Source organism: Bison bison, unplaced genomic scaffold (genome assembly GCF_000754665.1).
Source record: "Bison bison bison isolate TAMUID 2011002044 unplaced genomic scaffold, Bison_UMD1.0 scf7180017864323, whole genome shotgun sequence".
Taxonomy (NCBI): domain Eukaryota; kingdom Metazoa; phylum Chordata; class Mammalia; order Artiodactyla; family Bovidae; genus Bison; species Bison bison.
The window spans coordinates 2410849-2437388 of NW_011494895.1; the positions used below are offsets into that span (position 1 = coordinate 2410849).

Sequence of the window (26540 nt, forward strand, 5' to 3'; positions counted from 1 at the left end):
TAATTCTGTTCAGTGATGGTGTCCATTGAGAATAACAAAATAAAGTCATTGGCAGCCCCTTGGCCTATGATTAGAACCAAAGACCTGTATCTCAATAATTCAGGACTCCCTGGTAGCTTAGCTGGTAAAGAATCCTCCTGCAATGCAGGAGACCCTGGTTTGATTCCTGGGTCGGGAAGATCCCTTGGAGAAGGGATAGGCGGTATACCCACTCCAGTATTATTGGGCTTTCCTGATGGCTCAGACAGTAAAAGAATCCACCTGCAATGTGGAAGACCTGGGTTCGATCCCTGGGTTGGGAAGATCCCCTGGAGGAGGGCATGACAACCCACTCCAGTATTCTTACCTGGAGAATCCCCATGGACAGAGGAGCCTGGCGGGCTACAGTCCATGGGGTCACAAAGAGTTGGACATGACTGAGTGACTAAGTACAGCACAGCACAATTCAGGACTCATATTCTCACAGTACTTAGGAAGAATCTTAACATTCTAGGGATGGGAGACATTAAGGGGACATGTGGTCTATGCTGAAAAATTAAGTTATCACCTGAATGCAGCCATTTACATTTTTTTCACAAACCACAGGAAAAGGCTATGCCTTGTCCTACTCTGATATCAGAAATGTCATAAATTTGCATTTATGTTTCCAACTTACAGAGTGGAAAACAGAAAGAACTGCAGGTTGCCATACCAACAAATATCTCAATGGTCAACAAAAAATTAGGCCTCTTAGATTTTCTTTCTCAATTCATTATCCGTTTTTATCAATTAACAATAAATATGTGGTCTGATGAGTAAAACAGCATCTCATACCTCCTACAGACCCTCTGTCCCCCCAGTTTTCCCCTTTAAGTGCCCCTCTACATAGAATTGAACTTGATCTTAGCTCATAAACCCTTGCAAATATTTTCTCTCAGTTATCACTTTGTAGTTACTTTGGCCATTTATATGTAAATATTTAGTTTACACATTTTTTAACGTGTCGTATATGTATATATATGTACTTTGTTTCAATGTGCTGCATGGTTGTTCAGATCTTAGTTCTCCAGATGCAGATTGAACCTGGGTCCCCTGAATTGGAAGCCCAGAGTCTTAACCACTGGACCACCAAGGAATTCCCACTATAACATACTGATCTTTTTTCCATGATGTCTGATTTTGCCCTACTCCAATATAGTGAATGAAGAAGGCAATGGCACCCCACTCCAGTGTTCTTGCCTGGAGAATCCCAGGGATGGAGGAGCCTGGTGGGCTGCCATCTATGGGGCTGCATAGAGTCAGGCACGACTGAAGTGACTTAGCAGCAGCAATATAGTGAAAACTACATTCCAAAATCTGATGCAAGGATTTGCTTTAGCCCTTTTTTTTTTTTTTGAAGGATAGATAAGTATAATTTCTAACTGGCATTAGTGGAGGATACTCTCTAAGCCAGATTTTCGTCATTCTTCAGCATTGCATTCTTGTAGTCAGCCTGCCAACTCCTTCGTCTCCTATTTTTTTTTTTTTTTTGCCTGTGCTGGGTCTTCGTTGCTACGCTCGGGTTTTTTCTAGATGCGGTGATGGAGGCTGCTCTTTGTTGTGGTGTGTGGGCTTCTCATTGCAGCAGCTTCTCTTGTTACAGAGCACAGGCTCAGCAGTTGTGGCCCGTGGTCTTCGTTGCTCTGCAGCATGTTCTGTCTTCCCGGAGCAGGGACGACAGCTGTGTCCCTTGCACTGGCAGGCAGATGCTTCTCCACTGAACCACCAGGGAAGTCCCTAGAGCATCTTCAGTATGCTGAGGCATTTCACTAAGGGTATTACATGGATTGTTGAATTAAGGGATGTTTTATCTTTATAATAATTTGGTTGTCATCCCCATTTTACTGATGGAGAGACTGGGGCTTTGCAGGGGCAGATAACACAGCTGGTACATGGCAGGTCCAGGCTTTCAAGCCAGGTCTGACCCTGAAGGCCATGAATCAAACCAAGATACTGTGGAGTCTCAGAGCGAGTAACACAGTGATGAAGCACTATCCTCGTGGGCAGTCAAAGGCGTGCAGGTGCCTACAAGGTCAATGCCTTGATGTTTCAAGACTCCATGGCAGAGGCTGCATCTCAGGAGGAGGGATTTCCTTGCCAAGAGCAGAGCAAGGATAGATGTCACCCTGTTTGTTATCCTCCCCTCCCACTTCGTTCTTGGATTCGTCGTTGTTTCGTCACTAAGTTGTGTCTGACTCTGTGACCCAGGGGACTGTAGCCTACCAGGCTCCTCTGTCCATGGCATTTTCCAGGCAAGAACACTGCAGTGGGGCTTCATTCTGGGGTAGGAAACTCCATTCCTTGCGAGGCACTGAGCATCTGGCCTGCACTCTTGCTGGCTTTTAAACCACAACATGGCCTCTTTCCAGGGAGAACCACCCTAGACCAGCAAACACATGTCAGAAGCCTCCAGGAAATTTCTAAAGCCTGTGGCTACCTTAAGTGGTTTTGAAAACCATTGAGTCTTTGAGCAGCTCTCAGCTTCTCTAAGGCCACAGCCCTGAGTGAGCAGCTTAGCTGGCTCTGAGTGGAGTCTGTACACAGTATCACATTCCCTGGAAGAGGAAAATTTGCCCCAAGCAAAGGGCTTTCGTGATGTGTCTACAGGCTTGGCAACACCAGACATTTGGAATGGGTCCCTTGAATGCTGTGAAGACCATGAAGCGTCTTTCTTGCATTCTTATCCAAATGTTCTTGGCTCCCTTCATCTTTGGTGGGCCTGAGATGTTTCACTGTAATTATCACAATCTCAGGCACATAGTTGCTACTGAGTAAGTACTTGAACAATTGATCTGTAAGGAATTGTAAGGATCATTTGAGTTGAAAATGTGTTCTTTTTTTTTTTTTTCAATTTTTAAAAAAATTTATTTGGTTGCATCAGGTCTTGGTTAGTTGCCCCATGGCATGTGGGATCTTAGTTCCCCGAACAGGGATTGAACCAGCGTCCCCTACAATGGAAGGCAGATTCTTTACCACTGGACTATCTGGGAAGTCCCCTGAAAATGTGTTCTTACTCAAGGGTCTATCAGTAACCTGGAGCAACCAAAGCTGTGTGCATTTGGCATCTTCCGGTTCTGTCCTGATCCTGGTAGGAGTGTGAGCCTAGAAGCCTGGGGGCAGCTTCAGCATACACTGCAGCCGTTGATGCCGGGGTCAGCTCCATGTTCTCTCCACGTGCTCTTCTGCTGAGTCAGGCAGGGTTTCTGCCTCCCAGCTTGAGTTTGTAAAACTTAGTGAGACAGGAGGTCTGAAGAGAAACAAAAAAACGGTGAGCAGGGTAAATCTTTTTTGATTCTTTCTAGTTGCCTGCTAAAGACACTGACACAAGCAAACATACGTGTGCTTGGGAGTTTGAAGGCTCGTTGTTCAGTCTCTCAGTCACTTCTGACTCTCTGTGACCCCATGGGCTGCAGCACACCAGGCCTCCCTGTCCATCACCCACTCCCAGAGCTTGCTCAAACTCATGTCCATCGAGTGGGTGATGCCATCCAACCGTCTCATCCTGTCATCCCCTTCTCCTCCCGCCTTCAATCTTTCCCAGCATCAGGGTCTTTTCCAGTGACTCAGTTCTTTGCATCAGGTGACCAAAGTATTGAAACTTCACCTTCAGAATCAGTCCTTCCAATGAATATTCAGGGTTGATTTCCTTTAGGATTGACTGGTTTGATCTTGAGTCCAAGGGACTCTCAAGAGTCTTCTCCAGTGCTACAATTTGAAAGCATCAATTTTTTGGCTCTCAGCCTTCTTTATGGTCCAACTCTCACATCCATACATGAGTACTGGAAAACCATAGCTTTGACTAGATGGACCTTTAAGTGATGTCTCTGCTTTTTAATACGCTGCCCAGGTTTGTCATAGGTTTTCTTCCAAGGAACAAGTGTCTTTTAATTTCATGGCTTCAGTCACCATCAGCCCAAGAAAATAAAATCTGTCACTGTTTCCTTTTTTTCCCCATCTATTTGCCATGAAGTGATGGAACCGGATGCCATGACCTTAGTTTTTTGAATGTTGAGTTTTAAGCTAACTTTTTCACTCTCCTCTTTCACATTCATCAAGAGGCACTTTATTTCTTCTTTGTTTTCTGCCATTGAGGAGGGGGGTATCATCTGCATATCTGAGGTTATTGAAATTTCTTACAGCTAATAGATGTCTATTAAATACAGTTTCCATTGACAAGGTCTATACATTCTTTCCTTTCTTTCCCCTAATCTATATAATTTCCCCAGTGGCTCAGCAGGTAAAGAATCCACCTGTAATACAGGAGACACAAGAGATGCAGCTTCAGTCGCTGGATTGGGAAGATCCCCTGGGGTAGGAAATGACAACCCACTCCAGTATTCTTGCCTGGGAAATCCCATGGACAGAGGAGCCTGGTGGGCTACAGTCCACAGGGTTGCAAAGAGGCGGACGGAACTGAGCACTTGGGACGTTCAGTATAATTTCTATCACTTTTGCCCTCACATTTGCCGTTGGCTAAGGGACCCGCCTTGGTGACCAAGCAGTGGCTAATATATCAGTTTCCAGATGTCTTTCACGATGCAACTTTCTGCGGACCTGTTCCCAGGTTTATTCCTGTAATCGGTGCCATTCTGTGCCAATCCTCGACTCCAGTGTGGCTTTGGAAGCTTGTCATCCTTTTTCTGCTTAATGTAGTCAACAGTTTAGAGGGTAAAGAACAAGCATAGGGGTTCTTTTTTTATTGAAGCATAGTTGGTTTACAATGTTGTGCCCATCTCTGCTCTACCGCAAAGCAACTCAGTTATACACATGTAGACGTTTCTTATACTCTTTTCCATCATGGCTTATCACAGGATATTGACGATAGCTCCCTGTGCTACACAGTAGGACCGTGTGTTTATCCCTTCTCAATGTAATAGTCTGCATCTACCAACCCCAAACTCCCAGGACAAGCACAGTGTTTCTTATCTGTAATTCTCAAAGTAAAATGAGGGCAAATGTAAGCTAGTGGATTGGAGAACCAGCATCTGAATTTCATTTGCACTTCCTTCATGGGCTTACTTCACCCTCCAAAACCTCACTTTCTTCTTCTCTGTGCAAAATTGGGCTTCCAAATGCTATTTGAACATTTTATGTGTAACCTTACAGGCAAGTAGTCCATGAGCTCCATGAATTTGGGAACCATCTTGGTTTTGATCATTAAAGTACACATTTCTAGCTCCTAGCACTGTACCTGGTAATGATTTTTGCCGAAAAACCCACGAGCCCATAAATTATGAACTGTAACTTTTTAAAGGCACAGTAGCTTTAGCCCCTGAGTGACCAGCACATACCCAGCACTCTAAGGATTTTGCATACAAATCTGTTCATTTCAGCTGCCAGCCAGCGGAATAGTCATGGTTATCCCTGCTTCATAGATGAGATGATGAGGGGCAGGAAGATGATAATCAGTTCAGTTCAGTCGCTCAGTCGTGTCCGACTCTTTGCGACCCCATGAATTGCAGCACTCCAAGCCTCCCTGTCCATCACAAACTCCTGGAGTTCACTCAGACTCACATCCATTGAGTCAGTGATGCCATCCAGCCATCTCATCCTCTGTCATCCCCTTCTCCTCCTGCCCCCAATCCCTCCCAGTATCAGAGTCTTTTCCAATGAGTCAACTCTTCACATGAGGTGGCCAAAGTACTGGAGTTTCAGCTTCAGCATCATTCCCTCCAAAGAAATCCCAGGACTGATCTCCTTCAGAATGGACTGGTTGGATCTCCGTGCAGTCCAAGGGACTCTCAAGAGTCTTCTCCAACACCACAGTTCAAAAGCATCAATTCTTCGGCACTCAGTCTTCTTCACAGTCCAACTCTCACATCCATACATGACCACAGGAAAAGCCATAGCCCTGACTAGACGGACCTTTGTTGGCAAAGTAATGTCTCTGCGTTTGAATATGCTGTCTAGGTTGGTCATAACTTTCCTTCCAAGAAGTAAGTGTCTTTTAATTTCATGGCTGCAGTCACTATCTGCAGTGATAATAGTGCACCAAAATACATCAAGTTTCAAGTAGAAAAGTTTGGAGTCGAGCTCAGTCCACCCCACTCTGAAGCTCTTCACCAAACATTCTTCACTGCATCATCAGATATAACCTCAGACCAGCTCTCAAGCTTTTAAGCTTTACCTGTTCTCTTCCTTTCTTCTTTTTATAAATTATAGTTCATTTGCAATGTTGTGTTAGTTTCAGGTGTACAGCAAATTAATTCAGTTACACTCACACATACACTGGAGAAGGGAATGGCAACCCACTCCAGTATTCTTGCCTGGAGAATCCCATGGACAGAGGAGCCTGGTGAACTACAACCCATGGGGTTGCAAAGAGTTGGACATGACTGAGCTACTGAGCACACGTGCATGCACAAATACACATATACACATATATATTTATTTTTCCTCAGATTCTTTTGCCTTTAAGGTTATTACAAAATACTGAGTGTAGTTCCCTGTCCTTATTGATTATTTTATTTATAGTACCTGTTGCTTTTATTTGTTGATTTGGCTGTGCTGAATCTTAGTTGTGGCACATGGGATCTTTAGTTGCAGCATGCGAACTCTTAGTTGAGGCATGTGGGGCCTAGTTCCCTGACCAGGGATCAAACTCGAGCCCCCTGCATTGGGAGCACAGAGTCGTAGCCACTGGACCACCAGGGAAGTCCCTATAGTACCTGTTCTTATGCCAAGTGAGGAGATCTCTTGAATGCTGCGCACTGCCGGTGACACGGTTGGAAGAGAGAACTCCCTGCACAAATGCAGGCGGGGCGGCACAAAGGAGGGAGGCAAGCACACGCGCCAGAGGAGATCTCGTCTAAGAAACTTGTAGAGTCTCAGGAGCAGGCACTGTGTGGCTGTCTTGCAGATGAAAAATGGACAATATAAGGTTTGGATCCTCCTGCCTCTGAAAGCATAGCTTCAGTTCCTAACACAGTGTCCAGCTTCCCTCTTTCCAGTTTTCCAGGACAGGGGTCAGCAAACATTTTCTAAAAAATGACAGGTCAGTGAATGTTAAGCTTTGCAGCCTGTCGTGATGACTCAACCCTGCTGTTGTAGCACAAAGGCAGCTGCTGCAACGTGCAAAGACATGGGTGTGTCCTGTTCCCATAAAACAACACTTATTAAAAACAGAGAGCAGCCTGGATTTGGCCCCCAGGCCGTGGCTGGTGGACTCCTGGCTATAGTGACGGCTAATTGGTGCTGGCTAGAAATACTGTTTCAGTTTATAAATACTATTTATTCTCATCCCCTGAGCTGCCCTTGTCCAAACAGTACCTCTAGAAAGCATGTGACTTAGAAATATATTGCAAAACAGAAGTCTGGGCCTTGGGGCCATGGACAGAAGGCAGCAGGGAAATCTGGTGTCTTTTGGCTCAAACTCAGAAAAATGAGAAAATAAATGATGGATAAAGGGCAAAATATTTTTACCCTGGGCCACTCATGAAAACTTGGACTTCTTGTTTCCAAAAAAAATTTTGCTCTTCAACAAAATCATAAAGAAAATGTTAAAAAAATTGGAGGTACCCATTTTTAAAAAGGGCTTCCCTGGCAGCTGGTAAAGAATCCACCTGCAATGTAGGAGACCCTGGTTCAATTCCTGGGTTGGGAAGATCTCCTGGAGAAGGGAACAGCTATCCACTCCAATATTCTTGGGCTTCCCTTGTGGCTCAGCTGGTAAAGAATCTGCCTGCAATGCGGGAGACCTGGGTTCGAGCCCTGGGTTGGGAAGATCCCCTGGAGAAGGGGACAGCTATCCACTCCAGTATTCTGACTTGGAGAATCCCCATGGATAAAGGAGCCTGGTAGGCTACAGTCCATGGATCACAAAGAGTTGGACAAGACTGAGCAACTAAGCACATTTTTTAAAAATGTTGAAACAGTGAAGATTGAGCCAAATGAGGTCATGTTTAAAAACTTTTGAGGGGCACTTCCCTGGTGGCTCAGTGGTAAAGAATCTGCCTGCCAATGTAGGGGACATGGGTTCAATCCCTGGTTGGGGAAGAACCCACATTTGTGGAGCAACTAAGCCCATGAGCCACAACTATTGAGCCAACCTCTAGAGCCTGTGCTCTGCAACAAGAGAAGCCATAGCAGTGAGAAGCCTGTGCATCTCAAGTAGAGAGTAGCCCCCTCTGCCTGCAACTAGAGAAAGCCCATGCACAGCAGCGAACCCAGCGCAGTTAAAAATAAAAATGAGTTTTGAGGATCTCTAAATGAAGGTACTGTGTGGTTATTGTGGGAAGGAAAAAGGAACAATACAGAGCTTTGAGTTCTCTTGCATTGTCTGTTCAGAGTGCAGGCCTGGCAGATGGCATCAGGAAGCATGGTCATCCCATAACCAAGAGCCTTACTTGCCCTTCCTGGTGTCCTGACCTTGCCCGTAAGTTTCTCCAGTGGGCATTGCCGTCAGCCAACTTTCTCTCTAAAGGGCTAGAAGTATATGCTACAAGTCAAAATGAGATAACCTCTGTCGGTCGAAGAGGATTGAATGAGATGAGAAATGTGGAAGTGGTTATCAGAGTGCCTGCGAGTGTTGTTATTGTTGGATTGCATCTGGTGGCTGCTGGAAGCTGCAAAGAGGGTGCAGTTCCTAAGAGCTGCCTGGGCCTGACGTAACAGCCACCTCGCTCTCTTGCTTAGGACCCCACGCTCCCCCAGGCTGGCATCCTGGCTTTGACTCCAGACTTCAATTCTCCAAAGTTGAACATCACGTTGATTATGTACTGTGGGAGAGGTACAAGGCGGGGGGATGCAAAGATGAACAAGACAGAGCCTTTTTTCCCAAGCGGTCCAGAGAAAAAGAAAAAGTCATGGAGAAAACTGTATGCAAGGTGCTCCCTGGGATAGACGTGAATGTAGGATCCGGTCACAGAGTAACCGGGGTGCTGGTCAGATTTCTCAGGGTGGAGCAGGGGCAACCAGGGCTTCCTAGGGGAGGGGAGAGTGAGTGAGTCTTTCCGAAATTAATTCAATGGATGGGGCAAGAAGGGAGACCGAGAACATTCTTGTTTTGGCCACCCTTCAGCATGCGGGATCTTAGTAGGGAACGAACCTGTGTCTCCTGCAGTGAAAGCAGGAGAATATATTTTTAATATTTTTATAATAAGCAGGTTAGAGGTGGACCCCTAGCCTCCAGACCGCCAAGGAAGCCCCTCTCTTTCCCTGTATGTATGATCCTCCCATGCTGAAGTGCCGTGTGTTGTTCTTCCGTAACCATTCCATTGTTTCACTCTGACCGTGGCTCGTTCAGAGCCTCCCCAAATCTTTGTGTCTTGTCCTTTATGTTCGTCAAGGCACATCCCTGGGGGTTTGCAATGAGTAGCCTAGGTGGACCTCTGCCAGGAACACAGGAGTCACGAGAACTCACATATAAGGGAAAGTTGAATGGGGCGAGGGGCGGTAAGAGAGTCAGATACCCCAAAAATCTGTAGACTGAAACGGGCAGGGCTCCAGAATCCAGGCATGCAGTTAGGCGATGTAGATTTCAGACCCTGGACAGCACTGGGGACCAAGCTCCATGCTGTCAGGCAGCAGCGTGTGAGCACGCAGGCGAAGCACGCCAGCTGCAAGCGTCTGTGACCTGGGGGAACCTTGTCTTGATCAGCATCCTCTTGTGCACTGACTGTTTGAGCAGGAAGCCGCACCTGGGGATGACTATCTGTAGCCCATGACCACCTGGATGCAGGTGGTGAGACTAAGTTCTTTCCCAGAATAAGAGATTTGGCATCAGCCTTGTGAGCAGATCCTGATAACTGCAAACCTCCCATGTGAAGAGAAGTGGAAAATATCATCTGTTTCAAGTCTTGAGTTATTTCTACATCAAGCAAGAGAAATCGATGTCCTTAATACATGATAAAGAATCAAAGAAATATTGTTGGCAAAGAACTTTTTACAAACATGTACCATGACATTATTAGGTAAATACTTGGTACATTTGTCAGAGCAAAGTCAAAACATTTGGTGATGGATTGTAACAATAACCAGAGCCTTCATATGAGAGAGACTTTGCTTCTCAAGTTAGAATAACATTAATCCAAATACAGACTAATAAAGTATAGTTATGTTTATATTGCAAAAGATGCTGTAACATCTAAATATATTCAGACTTTTTTATTTAGCCAGAATTTAGTTAGAAATTATTCTCTTTTAGAACCAGTCCTAACGGAGAAGGCAATGGCACCCCACTCCAGTACTCTTGCCTGGAAAATCCCATGGACAGAGGAGCCTGGTAGGCAGCAGTCCATGGGATCACAAACAGTTGGACACAACTGAAGCAACTTAGCACACACACACATGCCCAGTTCATTTCACAGTCGCTCAGTTGTGTCCGACTCTTTGCATGCCAGGCTTCCCTGTCCATCACCAACTCCCAGAGCCTGCTCAAACTCATGTCCATAGAGTCGGTGGACATCCAGCAATCCAATCATCTCATCCTCTGTCTTCCCCTTCTCCTCCCATCGTCAATCTTTCCCAGCATTAGGGTCTTTTCTAAGGAGTCAGTTTGTCGAATCAGGTAGCCAAAGTATTGAAGTTTCAGCTTCAGCATCAGTCCTTCCAATGAATATTCAGGACTGATTTCCTTTAGGATGGACTGGTTTGATCTCCTTGCAGTCCAAGGGATTCTCAAGAGTCTTCAACACTACAGTTCAAAAGCATCAATTCTTTGGCACTCAGCTTTCTTTATAGTCCAACTCTCACATCCATAAATGACTACTGGAAAAACCATAGCTTTGACTAGATGGACCTTTGTTGGCAAAGTAGTGTCTCTGCTTTTTAATATGCTGTCTAGGTTGGTCATAACTTTTCTTTCATGAAGCAAGTGTCTTTTAATTTCATGGCTGCAGTCACAATCTACAGTGATTTTGGAGCCCCCCAAAATAAAATCTGTTACGGTTTCCATTGTTTCCCCAATTTGCCAGGAAGTGATGGGATGGGATACCACGATCTTAGTTTTTTGAATGTTGAGTTTTAAGTCAGCTTTTTCACTCTCCTCTTTCACTTTCATCAAGAGGCTCTTTAGTTCTTCTTCGCTTTCTTCCATAAGGGTGCATGCAAACTGTTTTAAAATATTGGAAGATCTGATGACTTCTAGCCCCAATTTTCCAATGATGCAAAGAAAGCTTCTGAATTTCTGCTCTTTCTCTAAAAAGAATACTTTGGCCAGTAGAAAAATAGTTTTTGTTTTTTTTCAACCAGTTCCTTGTATTGGTCATAGACACCTTTTGACGTTTTATGTTTCTTGTATTACAGGTTTCACTTTTTATTTTTAATGTAAATTATATAATGTGTTTCACTTTGGGAGTCACGACACAGGCGACAGCAAGGCACCAGGCTTTGTGTAATCAGTGTTTTCCTTTATGAGTCCTTATAACCTCTTGGACTGTGCTTACTTTGTCATCACTAGGGTGATGTTTTTTAATGTTTGAGGTTCTTCTCTGAAACCAATCTGTTGCTAGATTTTTCTGGAACACATAATGATATGGACACGAATATATTATGGAGAAATGGTCTTTCTCACTCAATTTATTGCCTTGCTGGTAAAGATGGGATTTAAAAAAAATTACTTGGTGGGTCAGTCTGGATATGATTTCAAAAAACTTCAAACCATTGAAAGGCCTGTAGCATGTCCAAGTATGGTTACGCTGCCTTTTATGGAATCCATGCTTGTGCCCTTGAAATGCCAGTCTTGGAAGACTCCCACTGAAGCGTCATCGGTGCCCAGGGCCCCGCAGCAACTGGCTGGCTCAGTATGGCTGCCCTGGTTTTAGCCATGACGGTGACTGCAGGGTGACGTGGGTGGATGTCTGTGGAGGGTGCAGAGAGACGCCGAGGTGCTGGACATCTCCATCCTTCTCAGTGACGGCTTAGACAGGTAGTTTGAGGTTGCAGGGAGGGCCTGACATTGCAAAATTTGATGGGATCACTGACTCTTGTCTGTCCTTCCAGTAGCGGGACTCCATTGCCAGTCCTGGGGATGGAGCGCTCCCCCTGCTGGCCACAAGAGGGACTGCACTGCACAGGAGGACAGTCACACATCTCTTTCTGGTCCCCACCTGGGTCCCTTATCTCCACCCACCTGCGAAGGGAGAAGGCCCACTTGTGTCCAGTTGCCAATGGGTGTATGTCCCCTTCCTGGTATTACCTCTCAGAAACTTAGGGGGTTCTAGGGTACTTCTCTGTTGAGCACAATTCTCTGTCGTGGCTCGAGCCAGACTTTTAGAAGTTCTTAGCTTTCTTTTGCTTTTGATGAGACGACTCACAGAGGATTTTCTCTTGGGTTCATCCAGAAGGAATGTGTGGAAAGGGAAAATGTCAGCTCCTCAGCAAACATTTTAGAATGGGGTGAGCGAGAGGACTGCTTCGGAGTACAGCAGGGCCGTTCTGCTGAAAGCTTGGCATATCTGGTGTCTAAGACCCTTGACCTTGGATTTCCTCTATGATGTCATGGGCTCGTAACCACTCAGGGACTGGGGTACAAAAACCTTTTGTGTCAGATTTGGTTCCTGGTGTGGGCGGTTCCGCAGGGACACAGAAAGATTTGAGGAGAGTCAGCGGGTACCCCGATGGAGTGGGTGGGCAGCTGGGTTTTCCGTGGGCTCCACTGATGGGTCACCCTAATGGTCTTCTCTCCTTGGGGAACGTCTCAGAGTGAGTGATTCAAAACGTGTGTAGCTGGAACACTCACCCCCTCGAGGGCTGAGCCAAGAGCCTGCAGCTGCTCGGGCTCAGTTTTGTAGGGAAGGGAAAGGAAGGTCCATCTTGTCTCTAGGCTGGCTTAACACAGGGGCTCTGAGCCCGCCAGACAGAGCAGTTCCCAGAAACTCCCCGCCCTGGGAGCAGCCCTAACAGGGAGACAGTAAGCGTGTAAAAGGGGCTGCACATCCCGGGGCCCAGCCCTGCCCCTTTCCTGACAGACACCACCAGGGAAGGTTGCACAGTTCCTTTTCCTGAAGACCCACTAGACCAAGAGGGACCATCGCCAGCCAAGTTGGATGAACAGAGAATCTGAAACCGCGAGCTCCTTTTTATTTATTTACATTCTCCTTGCTCCTAAAAGAACTTAAGTGGACAGAGATGAAAAGGCTTACTTAATAATAAACCAGAGGCAGAGCTGGAATTAACTTCTAAGACATTGTTTTCAGAGGAAATACTTTCCCCCCTCCTTTCAACCCGAGGGACATACCTACAAGCAGAAGGATTCCTCACTAGCGAGCTGTTTCAAGGAGCCAGTCATCCCGATTCTCTTTGTTTCTACGAGGCTCAGATTAAAGGGAATCTTGTCTGAATGCTTCGTGCAGGCCAGGGTGCTTCTTTACTGTCTGAATAATGAGAAGTATTTCCTTTCCCTCTCTCCATTGTATTTGTGTGCCTTTCGTATCTCCCTTCAGTTCAGACACAACTTGGAACATCGTAAGGAGCCCTTCTGGTGACGTGTAGAGGCTGGTGTTTGCCGAGTGCCCTTTGGGGTCACCAAGGAGTGGATATGACCAGTCAGTGCCTCCAGGGTAGCTCAGGCCTTTGAACCAGCTTGCATTCTTATCTTTCTGGGCTTCCTCTGATCATTCTTGAGGCTTCCCTGGTGGCTCAGATGGTAAAGCATCTGCCTGCAATGCAGGAGACCTGGGTTCGATTTCTGGATCGGGAAGATCCCCTGGAGAAGGAAATGGCAATCCACTCCAGCATTCTTGCCTGGAAAATCCCATGGATGGAGGAGCCTGATAGGCTACAGTCTATGGGGTCGCAAAGAGTCGGACACGACTGAACAACTTCACTTTCCTTTCCTTTCCTTTCTGATCTTTCTAGAATATGCTTACCTTGGTCTCTAGGGTATACTCTTGGGAAAAGCCTGCCCAGGTTTCTGTCTGTCTTCAGCATATAAACACAGGGTGCAGAAACACCAGCTGAAGCCACCTCACATTCCCTCTTCTATCTGGGCAACCACCTTCCTCCTGCCTGTTCAGCCTTCTGCAGAACGCAGAGCACCCCAGACCTCGCCGGTCGGAGCTCAGGAAGGGTTAATGAGTGGTGGTGGCTCCAGGCAGTGTCCGCCCCCGCCCCTTGGAATAAGGACGCAGAGACCAGCGCAAAGGTCCCGAGGCAACTGAAAGTGGAACTCCCCGGAGCCAGCAGGTCTGCCTGCCCCAGTGTTCCTGAGGACAAGTCAGAGCTGTGCCCTTACAAGGTCATCAGAAGCCCTTCATTGCTGAGCTCAGGGGAGGAGGGTGGAGAGACTTAAGGACTGCTCCTAAAGCAGAGAATCCTTTACAATGCGGGAAAACAGCAGCCAAGAAGCCAGGCCAGCCCCTCTTGAGGGCTTGAGCTCGCTATTTAAGGATCCCTAGGGATGCCAGCCACTAAACAAACAGCAGCCTTCTGAGGAGATTCCCCAGGCCCCAGCCTGCACCCTGGGGGGCCCTGCCAGCTCTGAGCCCCAGCAGCGGGAACATATCCTAGTGGCTGCCTTAGCAGCGGGCCCCCAACTGTACCGTCCCAGGGACTGCCTCGGCTTGCGGGTCCTGTCTGTCACCACCCAGCTGTGGACCTTCAGGCTTCCCAGAGGTCCAGCCTCTCGGATGGGGAACGATGCTGAGCTCATCTTTGCTCACACTGGGGTCGTGCTGGCTCTGAGCGGCTGGAAGGGTGAGGGGTCAAGGTGGGGCCAGCTTCCTGGAGTTCCGTCAGCGACGCACTCAGGGCCCTCCACCCACATCTGTTTATTGTCGCGATCTGATCTATTCATTCTTGCTTTAATGCTGTCCGTCCTTCAGCTGTGTTTCCTGCACATCACCCTTCTCAATGTTCTGTCTTAGCTTCTCAGGGATGGGGGCTGTGTCTCTCCTCCTCCCTTTGTATTCACTCAGTAGAATTCTCCCTCTCTCTCCCTCTTTTTCTCTCAATTACTCATTCAGCAGCTATTTACTGACAGCCCACAATGTGCCAACTGTTGTGTTGGGAGGGCAGGGAGGAAACAAGGGGGCAGCTGTTTTGAGGAGTCTGGTGTCACAGATGGACAGTCTTCCCAGCACTCACTTTTATCTGCAAGCCTGTTTCAAGAATCTGCCACGCGGGCAGGCTTAGCTGGGTATGACCCAAGAGTGACGGAACAGAAAAAGCTCCTGCAGAGCTTTTTCAGAGACGTGGGGCTGAGTTGGACCGTCCAGTGAATGCACAAATATGTCATCACATTCTCTCTATCGACGCTGGGAAGGCAGGGGTCGGGGTGCCGGCTTGAAAGGACAGAGGAGCGAGTGAACCCAGGACGGAAGGACGAGGAGGGGGCAGCAGGCACGCCTACTGTGGGACAGAGCATCCATCAAGGGAACGGCAGATGCAGAGGTCCTGGCAAGGGCAAAGGCTGGAAGAAATGACGACACTGCCATGTCATGAGTGCCAGAAAAGTGTGTGTGTGCCACGTGAAAGAGGATCTCAGAGAAGGGGGCTGTTGTGTCTTTTTTTTGGTCACTTGCTTTCCCCCGAGTTGTACTGAGGTACAGTTGATATACAGCACTGTAGGTTTAAGATGTGCAGTGTAATTTTTTTAAATATTTATTTAAATTGTATTTTGTTTTTGATCGGAGGGTGATTGCAATATTGTGATGGTTTCTGCTGTGCATCCACATGGATAGGCCAGAGGCATGTCCCCTCCCTCTAGAGCCCACCTCCCACCCCATCCCACCCCTCTTGATTGTCCCAGGGGACTGGCTTTGGGTTCCCTGTGTTGGATACAACAAATTCCCACTGGCGATCTATGTTACATGTGGTAACATATGACCTTCTTGGCTTCTTTCCAGGATGTCCTCCCTTGTATTTCAAGTTACCCAGGTCCTTCGGGCCTCTTCCTCAGATCCCCTCTGTTCTCTGAAACGCCTTCTCACGTCACTGCAGCCCACGGTGCTTCGTTCTCTCTTAAAATCCAGCGGTAGTTCTGATTCGCACCCTTCCTCTGTCATTCACGAATCGTCCTTGTGTTCTTTCATCTTCTGAACTTCTCTCTAGGGTGTGTCAGGAGTTCTCTGCCCTGGGTGATAAGAAAATAGATGGAGGGACGTCCCTGGTGGTCCAGTGGTAAGAGTCCACCTGCCAATGCAGGGGGCACATGTTCAATCCCTGGCCAGGGAACTAAGATCCCACATGCCTCTCTGTGACTAAGCCTGCATGCTACAACTGGAGAGCCTGCACACCTCAACGAAGACCCAGCACAACCAAAAAAAAATAATAGATGGAACCTGCCTTCACTGGAGGAAGGGAAAGAGACATGGAGTGGACTACAGTCGAGACGGGGACGCACTTACTCTATAAGTACGTTGAGGGCACTGCTAGCCTAGAGGGCAGAAGGTCCACTCTCTTTAGAGGAGCCAGAAAATGTTTCAAAACAGAATATAGCGCATTAGCTGGGTTTTGAAGAATGACTAAGGACTTGTCAGATGAAACAGGGGCATAAGGCAGCAGGGAAGAACACCCCAGGTCTCGAGAACAGCAGTCGTGAAGTTCCAGAGGCTTAAGGCTTGATGTATGTGGATCAGAGCAGACAGGACATTTCGTATATGAAAAACATTCGTGTTTTATATAAAGTTGTAAAACACGTTGTTGTTTAGTTGCTCAGTCTTGGCCGACTCATTTGTGACCCAATGAATCGTAGCACGCCAGGCTCCTCTGTCCATGGGATTCTCGAGGCAAGAATACTGGAGTGGGTTGCCATTTCTTCCTCCAGGAGATCTTCCCAATCCAGGGATCAAACTCAAATCTCCTGCACTGCAGGCAAATTCTTTCCCACTGAGCCACTGGACTGCAAGGAGATCCAACCAGTCCATTCTGAAGGACATCAGCCCTGGGATTTCTTTGGAAGGAATGATGCTAAAGCTGAAACTCCAGTACTTTGGCCACCTCATGCGAAGAGTTGACTCATTGGAAAAGACTCTGACGCTGGGAGGGATTGGGGGCAGGAGGAGAAGGGGACGACAGAGGATGAGATGGCTGGATGGCATCACTGACTCGATGGACGTGAGTCTGAGTGAACTCCGGGAGTTGGTGATGGACAGGGAGGCCTGGCGTGCTGCGATTCATGGGGTCGCAAAGAGTCGGACATGACTGAGGACTGAACTGAACTGAACTGAACTGAGGTGATAAAGTTCCTTGACATTTATCCAAGTCCCTTTACAGAGCAGGCACTCCATTATAACCCTGGGATTGTCCCCAGCGTGCAGTTTCCAAGCCAGGGGATGTGTAGACTCATGCAATGGGACATGACTGGCCTTGCTTTTGTGTTTGCCTAGACCAAGGATGCCCTTTTCACAATTCTGCATGACCTGCGACCCCAGGACCATTTCAATATCATTGGGTTTTCCAACCGGATCAAAGTGTGGAAGGACCATTTGGTGTCAGTTACTCCCAATAGCATCAGAGATGGCAAAGTCTACATCCACCACATGTCGCCGAGCGGAGGTAAGTACGTCCTGCTTTGCCTGTTTGCTGAGACACGATACAGGGATTTGAAAGCTGACGCTGATCACAGGAAAGGAGATAACAGGTGAGCACTTTCCCCAGGAGCTTGCTTCTCCTTTTCTGGGCACCGAACTAAGATGGTCAAATAAGTTACAGGGGAAATACCTAATAGGTTTTGGAGCCTTTCCTGGTTTATCTCACGGATCCCAAACAATGCAGCTCATTTTGTAAACCGATTTTCGGGGCCAGGAGTGAAAGCCAAGTGGCTGATTCAGTGCTTTGTGTGCTTGAGTGTGAGAACCTTAAGGCAGCAGATGGAGCCGCCCCCCTGAGCTGTCGGTCCTCCTGGACTACGGGTGGCCGGGGAGATGCTCTAGGTGGAAAGGCAGTGGAGCCTTTGCACCCTCGCCTGGGGGGCGGTGCCAAGGTAAGGGCGCAGGTGAGGGGAAAGGCCAGAAAGAGCTCTGAGATGATCTGAGACTCAGGACAGTGTGTTACCACCTGTGCTGGCTATCAGTGCCGTCAACCCTGGGCCCAGATCTTACTCCCGCTGTCAACTCGTCCTGAGGACAGTGGGCGCCTGGCCGAAGCTCAGTATCGGCATGTTGACTGGACCTTTACCATCCTTCCTAGAGGCCCGTAGAGACACTGTCTCCTGGGGGATTCAGGTGATTCTGCTTTCGAGATCTGGAGACAGAAAACACCCAGTTCTGTCCATCCTCTTCCGTCTGAGTTTCTCATCACTCATGTTGGTTATTTTCCCTCCAAGGCAAAGCTCTGGTTTCCCAAATGACCTTTGTTTGGAACTTGATCTTGTGTGAATGGAATTTTGATTTATGGATACAATGGGATTTCCTACCAGTTTCCACAACAGTGTGATCTAGGAATTGTTTTACTGGTTGAAGCGAGAAATGAAAGTTTAGAGTTAATATTTTAGTGATGATCCTTGGAAGGAAGTTGGGAAGTCTCTGAGGAAAAAGACTTCCCTTAATCTTTGTTTAGCCTGTAGTTCCTGGAGCCAACTCAATGGAAAAGACCCTGATGCTGGGAAAGATTGAAGGCGGGAGGAGAAGGGGACGACAGGATCATATGGTGCATGGCATCACCGACTCAAAGGACATGAGTCTGAGCAAACTCCAGGAGATGGTGAAGGACAGGGAAGCCTGGCGTGCTGCAGTCCCTGGGATTGCAAGGAGCTGGACACGACTTAGCGACTGAGCAACAACTTGGCATAGCTCCTGACATACAGCACCCACTTAAAGAATATGCATTAAAAGGAGTTTATTTTAAAGATGCTGCTTACTATTAGAATGCTATGTGTGTGCTGGGGAGAGCAGGATAAAGCTTTAGAAAACAGGTAATGCGTATTATGCCCTTTTGGAATCTAAATCTTAGAAACCACACTGGTTTCCTTTTTTTTTTTTTTTTGTCTCAGCATTTCATTAACCCAACCCTCTGCAGATGAACAGAAAATTAGTGTTCTCTCCTCATCAGGAGATAAGCATGGATTTCTGAAGCCAGACTGCCTGGATTTAAATCCAGCCCCACCAGCTATGAGGCATTTAATCTCTCTCTACCTCCTTTTCTTCATCTGTATAATGAGGATAATGGACTTTTTTTTTAGGATGAGTTAAAATATTTAAAGTACTTAGAACAGTGGCCTCACATAGGAGGTCTTCTCTAGCTGTCAGATACGGCCATTTTGGGGCTTCCCTGGTAGCTCAGCTGGTAAAGGATCCGCCTGCAATGTGGGAGACCTGAGTTCGATCCCTGGGTTGGGAAGATCCCCCCGAGGAGGGCATGGCAGCCCACTCCAGCATTCCTGCCTGGAGAATCCCCATGGACAGTCTGGCAGGTTTTGCAAAGAGCTGGACACAACTGAGCGACTAAGCACACACACACATGGCCATTTTTACCCAAATAGTCCCTCTTGCTGGTGCACTGTGGCCCTTTAATATCCCTGGGGGAGCTCTCAGTGGGATGGTTGGGGCGGCTCCATGGGAACTCTCCCGTTGTTTTTTCACTTTTTGTTTTTATTTGGCTGCACCAGGACTTACTTGCATCACGAGGCATCGTTTAGTTGTGGTATGCCAACTCTTGGTGTTGGCGTGGGATCTAGTTCACCAACCAGAGATTTAAGCGGGCCTCCTGCCTTGGGAGCCTGGAGTCTTAGCCTGTGGACCGCCGGGGAAGGCCCAGCCCCCGCTGCCCACCCCCGCTGTTAAGTGTGCAGGAGATGCCTCAGCTTAACAGAGATTCGATGCCAAGCCCTGCTGTGCCTGGCGTGAGAAAAGCTAAGCACATCCTTTGCCTGGGGCTGTCCCTGGCTTTAAAGTGCAATGAGAGATTTGGCATCATCGCTTAAGTTCTGGATCAAAGAGGAAATAAACACCTGCGTTCTGGTCCACGTGCACACCTTCAGAGGCAATGAAGCTAGGTGAGGCATCCAGAGAGGCAAGCGGCCGAACCCAGAGAAGTGCTGCGTGCTGTCTCAGCTGTAAGTTTCCCTTACGTGTGGACCATGTGTGCATCTTAGAACGAATTAGTGATGCGTTTGCACAGTCACAGACATCTATATTTTTAGCCAAAAATTCTGGAGGATGTGAAGCAATGGGGGAAATTTTCTGGTTCAATCAAATACGGTAGATTTTGCAGGGAGATTAAAAAGCACGCCAGTCAGGTGGCAGGATGGTAGTAATGGGTACACAGCTTTATACATTTACTAAAAATCATTAACTGTGTACTGAAAATGAGTGAAATATTTGGTCTGTCAAGAAGACCACTTAAAAAACTAACCCCTGGGGTCAGAAAAAGGAAATGGGTGTTCATGTCTGCTATCAGAACTCTCGACTTTTCTTGGTAATAATAGAGCAGCTGCAACAGAGTTGAACGAAACTCTTAGGATCTAGAAGCTTCGTGTTGGCTGGGAGATTTAACTTCCACACGCCATCCATCTCACCTTACCCCAAGCAAAAAACCTGTCCAGCACCCGCTGCAGGCAGTGTCCCCTGACTTTAATCAGAGCTGCTAGTGACAAGCATGTCTGAATTAGAAATGGCAGCGGTGGTGGGAGGCATAAACTGGACAGCCTTCGCTTGGTGGGGTCCTTGTGGACAGGGGAGACCCTGAAGAGGCAGGAAGCCAGAAAGGCGATGCCAGCAATAAGAAAAAAATGAGTGAGTCCTCTAATCCTCGTCCTCCAGCCCCAGGCCATACGTGACATCCCCGCGAAGGTCTCCGTATTCCCACCTCCACACTCGGTGCTCCCTGCTTCCCTCTGGGGTGCATTCTTTCTCCAAGTCCCTGCACCCAACACCCTCCTGCCTTTGCAAAGCAGTTCTCCGAAAGAGGTGCAGGTCGGCCATGCTAAGGGAATGGAGACCCCTAAGCTGAGGCACCATCAGAGACCCTCATGTGTGCTCAGTCACTCAGTCTTTGTCCTGCTCTGTGACCCCGTGGACTGTAGCCCACCAGGCTCCTCTTTCCATGGAGTTCTCCAGGCAAGAATACTGGAGTGGGTTGCCGTTTCCTCCTTTAGGGGATCTTCCTGAATCAGGGATCAAACCCATGTCTCCTGCATTGCAGGCAGATTCTTTTTTTGTTTTTTTTAATTTTAATTGGAGGCTAATTACTCTACAACATTGTAGTGGTTTTGCCATACACCGACATGAATCAGCCATGGGTGTACATGTGTTCCCCATCCTGAACCCCCCTCCCACCTCCCTCCCCGTCCCACCCGTCAGGGTAATCTCAGTGCACCGGCCCTGAGCACCCTGTCTCATGCATCGAACCTGGACTGGCGATCTGTTTCACATATTATAATATACATGTTTCAGTGCCACTCTCTCAAATCATCCCACCCTCGCTTTCTCCCACAGAGTCCAAAAGTCTGTTCTTTACATCTGTGTCTCTTTGCTGTTTCATGTATAGGGTCATCATTACCATCTTTCTAAATTCCATAAATATGTGTTAATATACTGTCTTGGTATTTTTCTTTCTGACTTACTTCACTCTGTATAATAGGCTCCAGTTTCATCCACCTCATTAGAACTGATTCAAATGCATTCTTTTTAATAGCTGAGTAATATTCCATGGTGTATATGTACCACAGCTTTCTTATCCATTTGTCTGCTGATGGACATCTAGGTTGCTTCCGTGTCCCGGCTATTATAAAGAGTGTGCAGGCGGATTCTTTACCCACTGAGCCACCTGGGACGCCCATCAGACACCTTCAGGACGAGGTTATATAACTCTGCACCTTTCCTGTGCATCTGCGGAGTTTCTAGGCTGCCTGTGTGGCCTGGAGTCAGTGCAGGGGGCTGCTCTCCCCACCTGTCAGCCCTGCAGATGCATGGGAGGGGTGTGAAGATGTGTCCAGGTGAGGGAGGCAGCGAGCCTCCAGCATCGTGTTCTGTGTCCCGCAGGCACGGACATCAACGGGGCCCTGCAGAGGGGCATCCAGCTGCTCAATGACTACGTGGCCCACAACGACATCGAGGACCGAAGCGTGTCCCTCGTGGTCTTCCTGACGGACGGGAAGCCCACCGTCGGGGAGACCCACACCCTCAAGATCCTCAACAACACCCGGGAGGCCACCCGGGGCCGGGTCTGCATCTTCACCGTGGGCATCGGGGCCGACGTGGACTTCAAGCTGCTGGAGAAGCTGTCCCTGGAGAACTGCGGGCTCACGCGGCGAGTCCACGAAGACCACGACGCCCGCGCCCAGCTCATCGGGTCCGTGGTCTGCCTGTGTCCTCAGGGCGAGGGGAGGGCAGGGGTAGGCTCAGCGGGAGGCCTGGACGTGAGGCTGGACCCCAAGTCTGCCTGTGTCCTTGGGGTGGGGAGGGCAGGCTCAGCAGGAGGCCTGGACGTGAGGCTGGACCCCGAATCTGATCTATGCGTCTTAAAATCAGGCTGATCTGGGTTCACATTCTGGCCCTGCCTCATGACTTCAGGCCTTAAGACCCTCTGTGCCTCAGCCTTCTCTCCTGTGACAGGAGGATTCTGGCCGGATGATAGAATTTAATGAGAAAAACCACGTGACGTATTGGCAGGACTGTTAGGGATTCTTAAAATTATATTCTGTGGAGACTTGTTAAGATGGATTAGGCTAGGTAAGGGGTATGCATATTCATGGAATATGCAGCAGTGTCTATACCCGTCTGAAGGTCAGTGTCTTCCAGCATCTAAATACTGAAGGTGGATTACCCTCATTCACACTGTGTTACTCCAGAAGCAAAACTGAGACCAGTGGGTGGAACTTGCAGAAAGGAAAATTGTGATTTACTGCCAGAAGCTCCCTGGTCCTCCTCAGAGCAGTGGACAAGAGACGAGGGAGCTTGTGGAGTAGTGAGTTCCCCATCACCAGTGGTATTCAAGCCTCTGCTGCCTGGCCTCCTGTCTGAAATGTTCTGGGTGGAATGTTGGACTTGGCTGCTTCTAAGATCAGAACTGCCTCCCCAACAGCCCATGGTTTCCTCTAAGCCCTGTCCTGCTTGCCGCCTGGGCAGTCCCTGATTCTCCCCCTCCATTCCTCCTCTCCAGGTTCTACGATGAGATCAGGACCCCACTCCTCTCCGACATCCGCGTGGATTATCCTCCCAGCTTGGTGGAGCGTGCCACCAGGACACTGTTCCCCAACTATTTCAACGGCTCAGAGATCGTAATCGCAGGGAAGCTGGTGGACAGGGCAATGGACCGGCTGCACGTGGAGGTCACGGCCAGCAACAGTAAGAAGTTTGTGGTGCTCAAGAAGGACGTGCCCGTGGAGCCCCGGAAGGTGGGGATCGACGTCCCACAGAGCCCCAGGCCCAGGGGGCGTGGCCAGGAGGAGCCCAACCACCTGGAACGTCTCTGGAGCTACCTGACCCTGAAGGAGCTGCTGAGTGCCTGGCTGCAGAGCATTGAGGAGCCAGAAAGGGAGCGGCTGAGGCAGGAGGCCCAGGCTCTGGCCGTGAACCACCACTTCCTCATCCCTTTCACATCCATGACACTGAAGTCAGCACCGCGGACAGAGGCCCCAGAGGCCGCTTACGGCATGTCCAGCACGTCCATGGCCACTGGACCCGAAACGGTGATGCAGAGCCTGCGGGGCACACACCTGCAGCCAGGTGAGCGCATGTGGGGCTCAGTGTGGGGACCCGCATGGCCCTTTCTGGCTGCTTTTTCAGGCCAAGGTCATCTCTTTTATTTTCTTGTGTCGTAATTTTTATAAACAATGTTCTATTCCTGCAGCTCCTAGCCAACAGTGGATTAGCTTGTGTGTGTGTTGTTATAAACCGTGGATCACTATAGAGTTCAAGAAGGTAAAGTCAGTCTATCGATAAATCATCAATATTGAGTGCCTACAGGAAGGAACAGACAAGTAAACAAATATTCATTTTTAAGTGCCTTTCTATATATTTTTAAAAGATTTTATTTATTTTATTTTTTGGGCTGTGGTGGGTCTTCCCACCACAACTTCTCTGGGTTTTCCCAGAAAACCATTGCTGCACATGGGTTTTCTCTAGTTGGGGGGAGTGGGGGCTCCTCTCCAGCTGCAGCTTGCAGGCTTGTTTGCAGTGGTTTCTCTTGGGGAGCACAGGCTCTAGGGCACACAGCCTTCAGTACTTGCCACACGTGGGCTCAGTAGTTGTGGCTCCTGGGCTCTGGAGCACAGGCTCAGGAGTTTAGCACATGAACTTAGTTGCTCCACGGCCTGGGGGATCCTTCCCAATCAGGGCTCAAAGCGGTTTCCCCTGCATTTCAAGTCTAATTTTTATCCAGGGGACCACCAGGGAAGCCCACCTTTCTATATTTTTAAATACTTCAGTTATGTAATTTGATGCATATGCTTGATTTTATATAGATAAAAATAAGTTATATGATAAAATTTTATAGGTAAAATAAAATGAAATTTTACTATATATTGTATTTTATTGTTTAGTCACTCAGTTGTGCCCAGCTCTTTGTGAGCCCATAGACTGCAGCATGCCAGGCTTCCCTGTCCTTCACTATCTCCCAGAGTTTGCTCAAACTCATGTTCATTGAGCCGGTGATGCCAGCCAACCATCTCATCCTCTGCCACGCCTTCTCCTCCTGCCCTCAATCTTTCCCAGCATCAGGGTCTTTTCCAATGAGTCAGCTCTTCTTATCAGGTGGCCAAAGTATTGGAGCTTCAGCATCAGTCCTTCCAATGAATGTTCAGGGTTGATTTCCTTTAGGATTGACTGGTTTGATCTCTTTGCTGTCCAGGGGACTCTCAAGAGTCTTCTCCAACACCACAATTTGAAAGCATCAGTTCTTTGGCACTCAGCCTTCTTTATGGTCCAACTCTCTCACCTATACATGACTACTGGAAAAACAATAGCTTTGACTATACAGACCTTTTTCAACAAAGTGAAGTCTGCTTTTTAATACGTTGTCTAGGTTTATCATAGCCTGTGTCTTGTATATTTTATGAATGTTACTTCTCATGTTTTTATTAAAATTGTATTTTTAAAATTTTAATGATTTTGTTTACAATGAAATAAATGAAATTTTATTTTATTATAGATATTATTTAAATTATATAGGAGAAATTAAGTTCTTCTGTATAAGAGAATCCAGAGTTGAAACAGAAATTTTTTATTATCTGTCCCAGTGCCATTTTTCAGGGGAAATTAGTAGAAACAAGAACGAGAGGGACTTCCCTGGTGCTCCAGTGATTAAAAATCCTCTTTCCATGCGAAGAGCACAGGTTCAATCCCTGATCAGGAAACTAAGATTCCAACATGCCTCGAGGTGCAGCCAAAAAAAAAGAATGGGAAAACAGCAGGAAAAGTAATTCAACCAAAGCAAAGGGTTATATTTCAGTAATATCTGCTTGTGGAAAACAGCACTCTTTTCATATGTGACGTTTTTATTAGCTTCCTGCCAGGTTCACATGTCCTGAGGTGAGGGAACTGACGTGAACCCGGCCTCGCGCGATCCTCAGATTCTAAACTCTGAGAATCACCTGGGCGTCGTGGAGAGAGCACAACCTTAGGATCCAGACCATTTCAGTTCGTGGCTCCTCCTCGCCAGTTGTGGCCTGGGGCAGGCTTCTGAACCTCTCTGAGCTTCTGTTCTCTCACCTGTAAAATGTAGATAGTGGTGTCTTTCCTGAAGGGCTGTTGCAAGGATTAATGTGCAGCATCTTAAGTACAGAATGAGGGTTCTACACATATTAGATACCCTCTCCCATGAGGAGTGCAGAACTAGAAATTTATCGAAAAGTGCAGAGCCTGATGTAGAGGTGAAAAATGCTACATTGCGTTTTTAGAAAGAGTGGAGCTTGTCTTGGCAAACCTAGGACAATATTCATTCTGGTGAAAAGGATGAATAAGTAAGTTGCATGGTGCTGTGAGTTCATGCCTCAAGATCTGTGCCACATCCAGGGAAAATGGGTTTGAGTAACATCTTGATTTGATGTTAGTAACCCAAATTTCTGCAGCTTCAGGAGATAGCAAACTCATAAACGACACAGGACTCAGAGAGCCAAGAACACAGATGAGGAATAACCAACTGATTGAGCAAAAGGCTCGTTAGATGTAAAATTTTCCTGAAGCATCAGTTAGTACTCAGACAATTTCCTCCTTTTGTTTAAAGCTCTGATGATTTTTTAATTTTAAGATTTTTTTTGAGTGTCCGTGACAGTTTAAGGCTCCCAAAGCAGGCATCCAGACTGAGATGTCATTTCTCCTGTGTGGTTGACCTGATTCTGCCCATGTCCTGCTTATGAGGGGTCAGTTAGAGAAGGGAGCACTTAGAAACATTCAGATACTGTGATCTTCATTTTCTGGGTGCAAAGATCAATGAAACACAAGCATCAGAGGAGCATAATCTTGTTAATACAGACAGCTTGAAACAAGATATTAATTTTATTTTGTTGACAGAAAGTAATTTACTTTTGGGTTATTTTTTAATATTTATTTTTGCTGCTGCTTTGTGAATTGTGTTTACACTCACGGCTCTAGACCTGGATTGCCATGATATCTTTTTCTTTTACATTTTTGTATCCTTTTGGTTGTTGTAAAGTGCTATTTTATAAAAAAAAAAAAAAAAGTTAAATAAAAGTTACCATCATA

General features: G+C 47.4%; 1 protein-coding gene across 1 annotated transcript in view; it reads left to right on the top strand.

Moving 5' to 3' along the window:
• Positions 1-26540, top strand: part of ITIH5 (inter-alpha-trypsin inhibitor heavy chain family, member 5) — an 84733-nt gene that overhangs the window by 46410 nt on the left and 11783 nt on the right. The window contains exons 8-10 of the mRNA XM_010853146.1: positions 17286-17454; positions 21879-22188; positions 22999-23564. Coding sequence (XP_010851448.1) covers positions 17286-17454; positions 21879-22188; positions 22999-23564 — 1045 coding nt within the window. The remainder of the gene's footprint in view (positions 1-17285; positions 17455-21878; positions 22189-22998; positions 23565-26540) is intronic.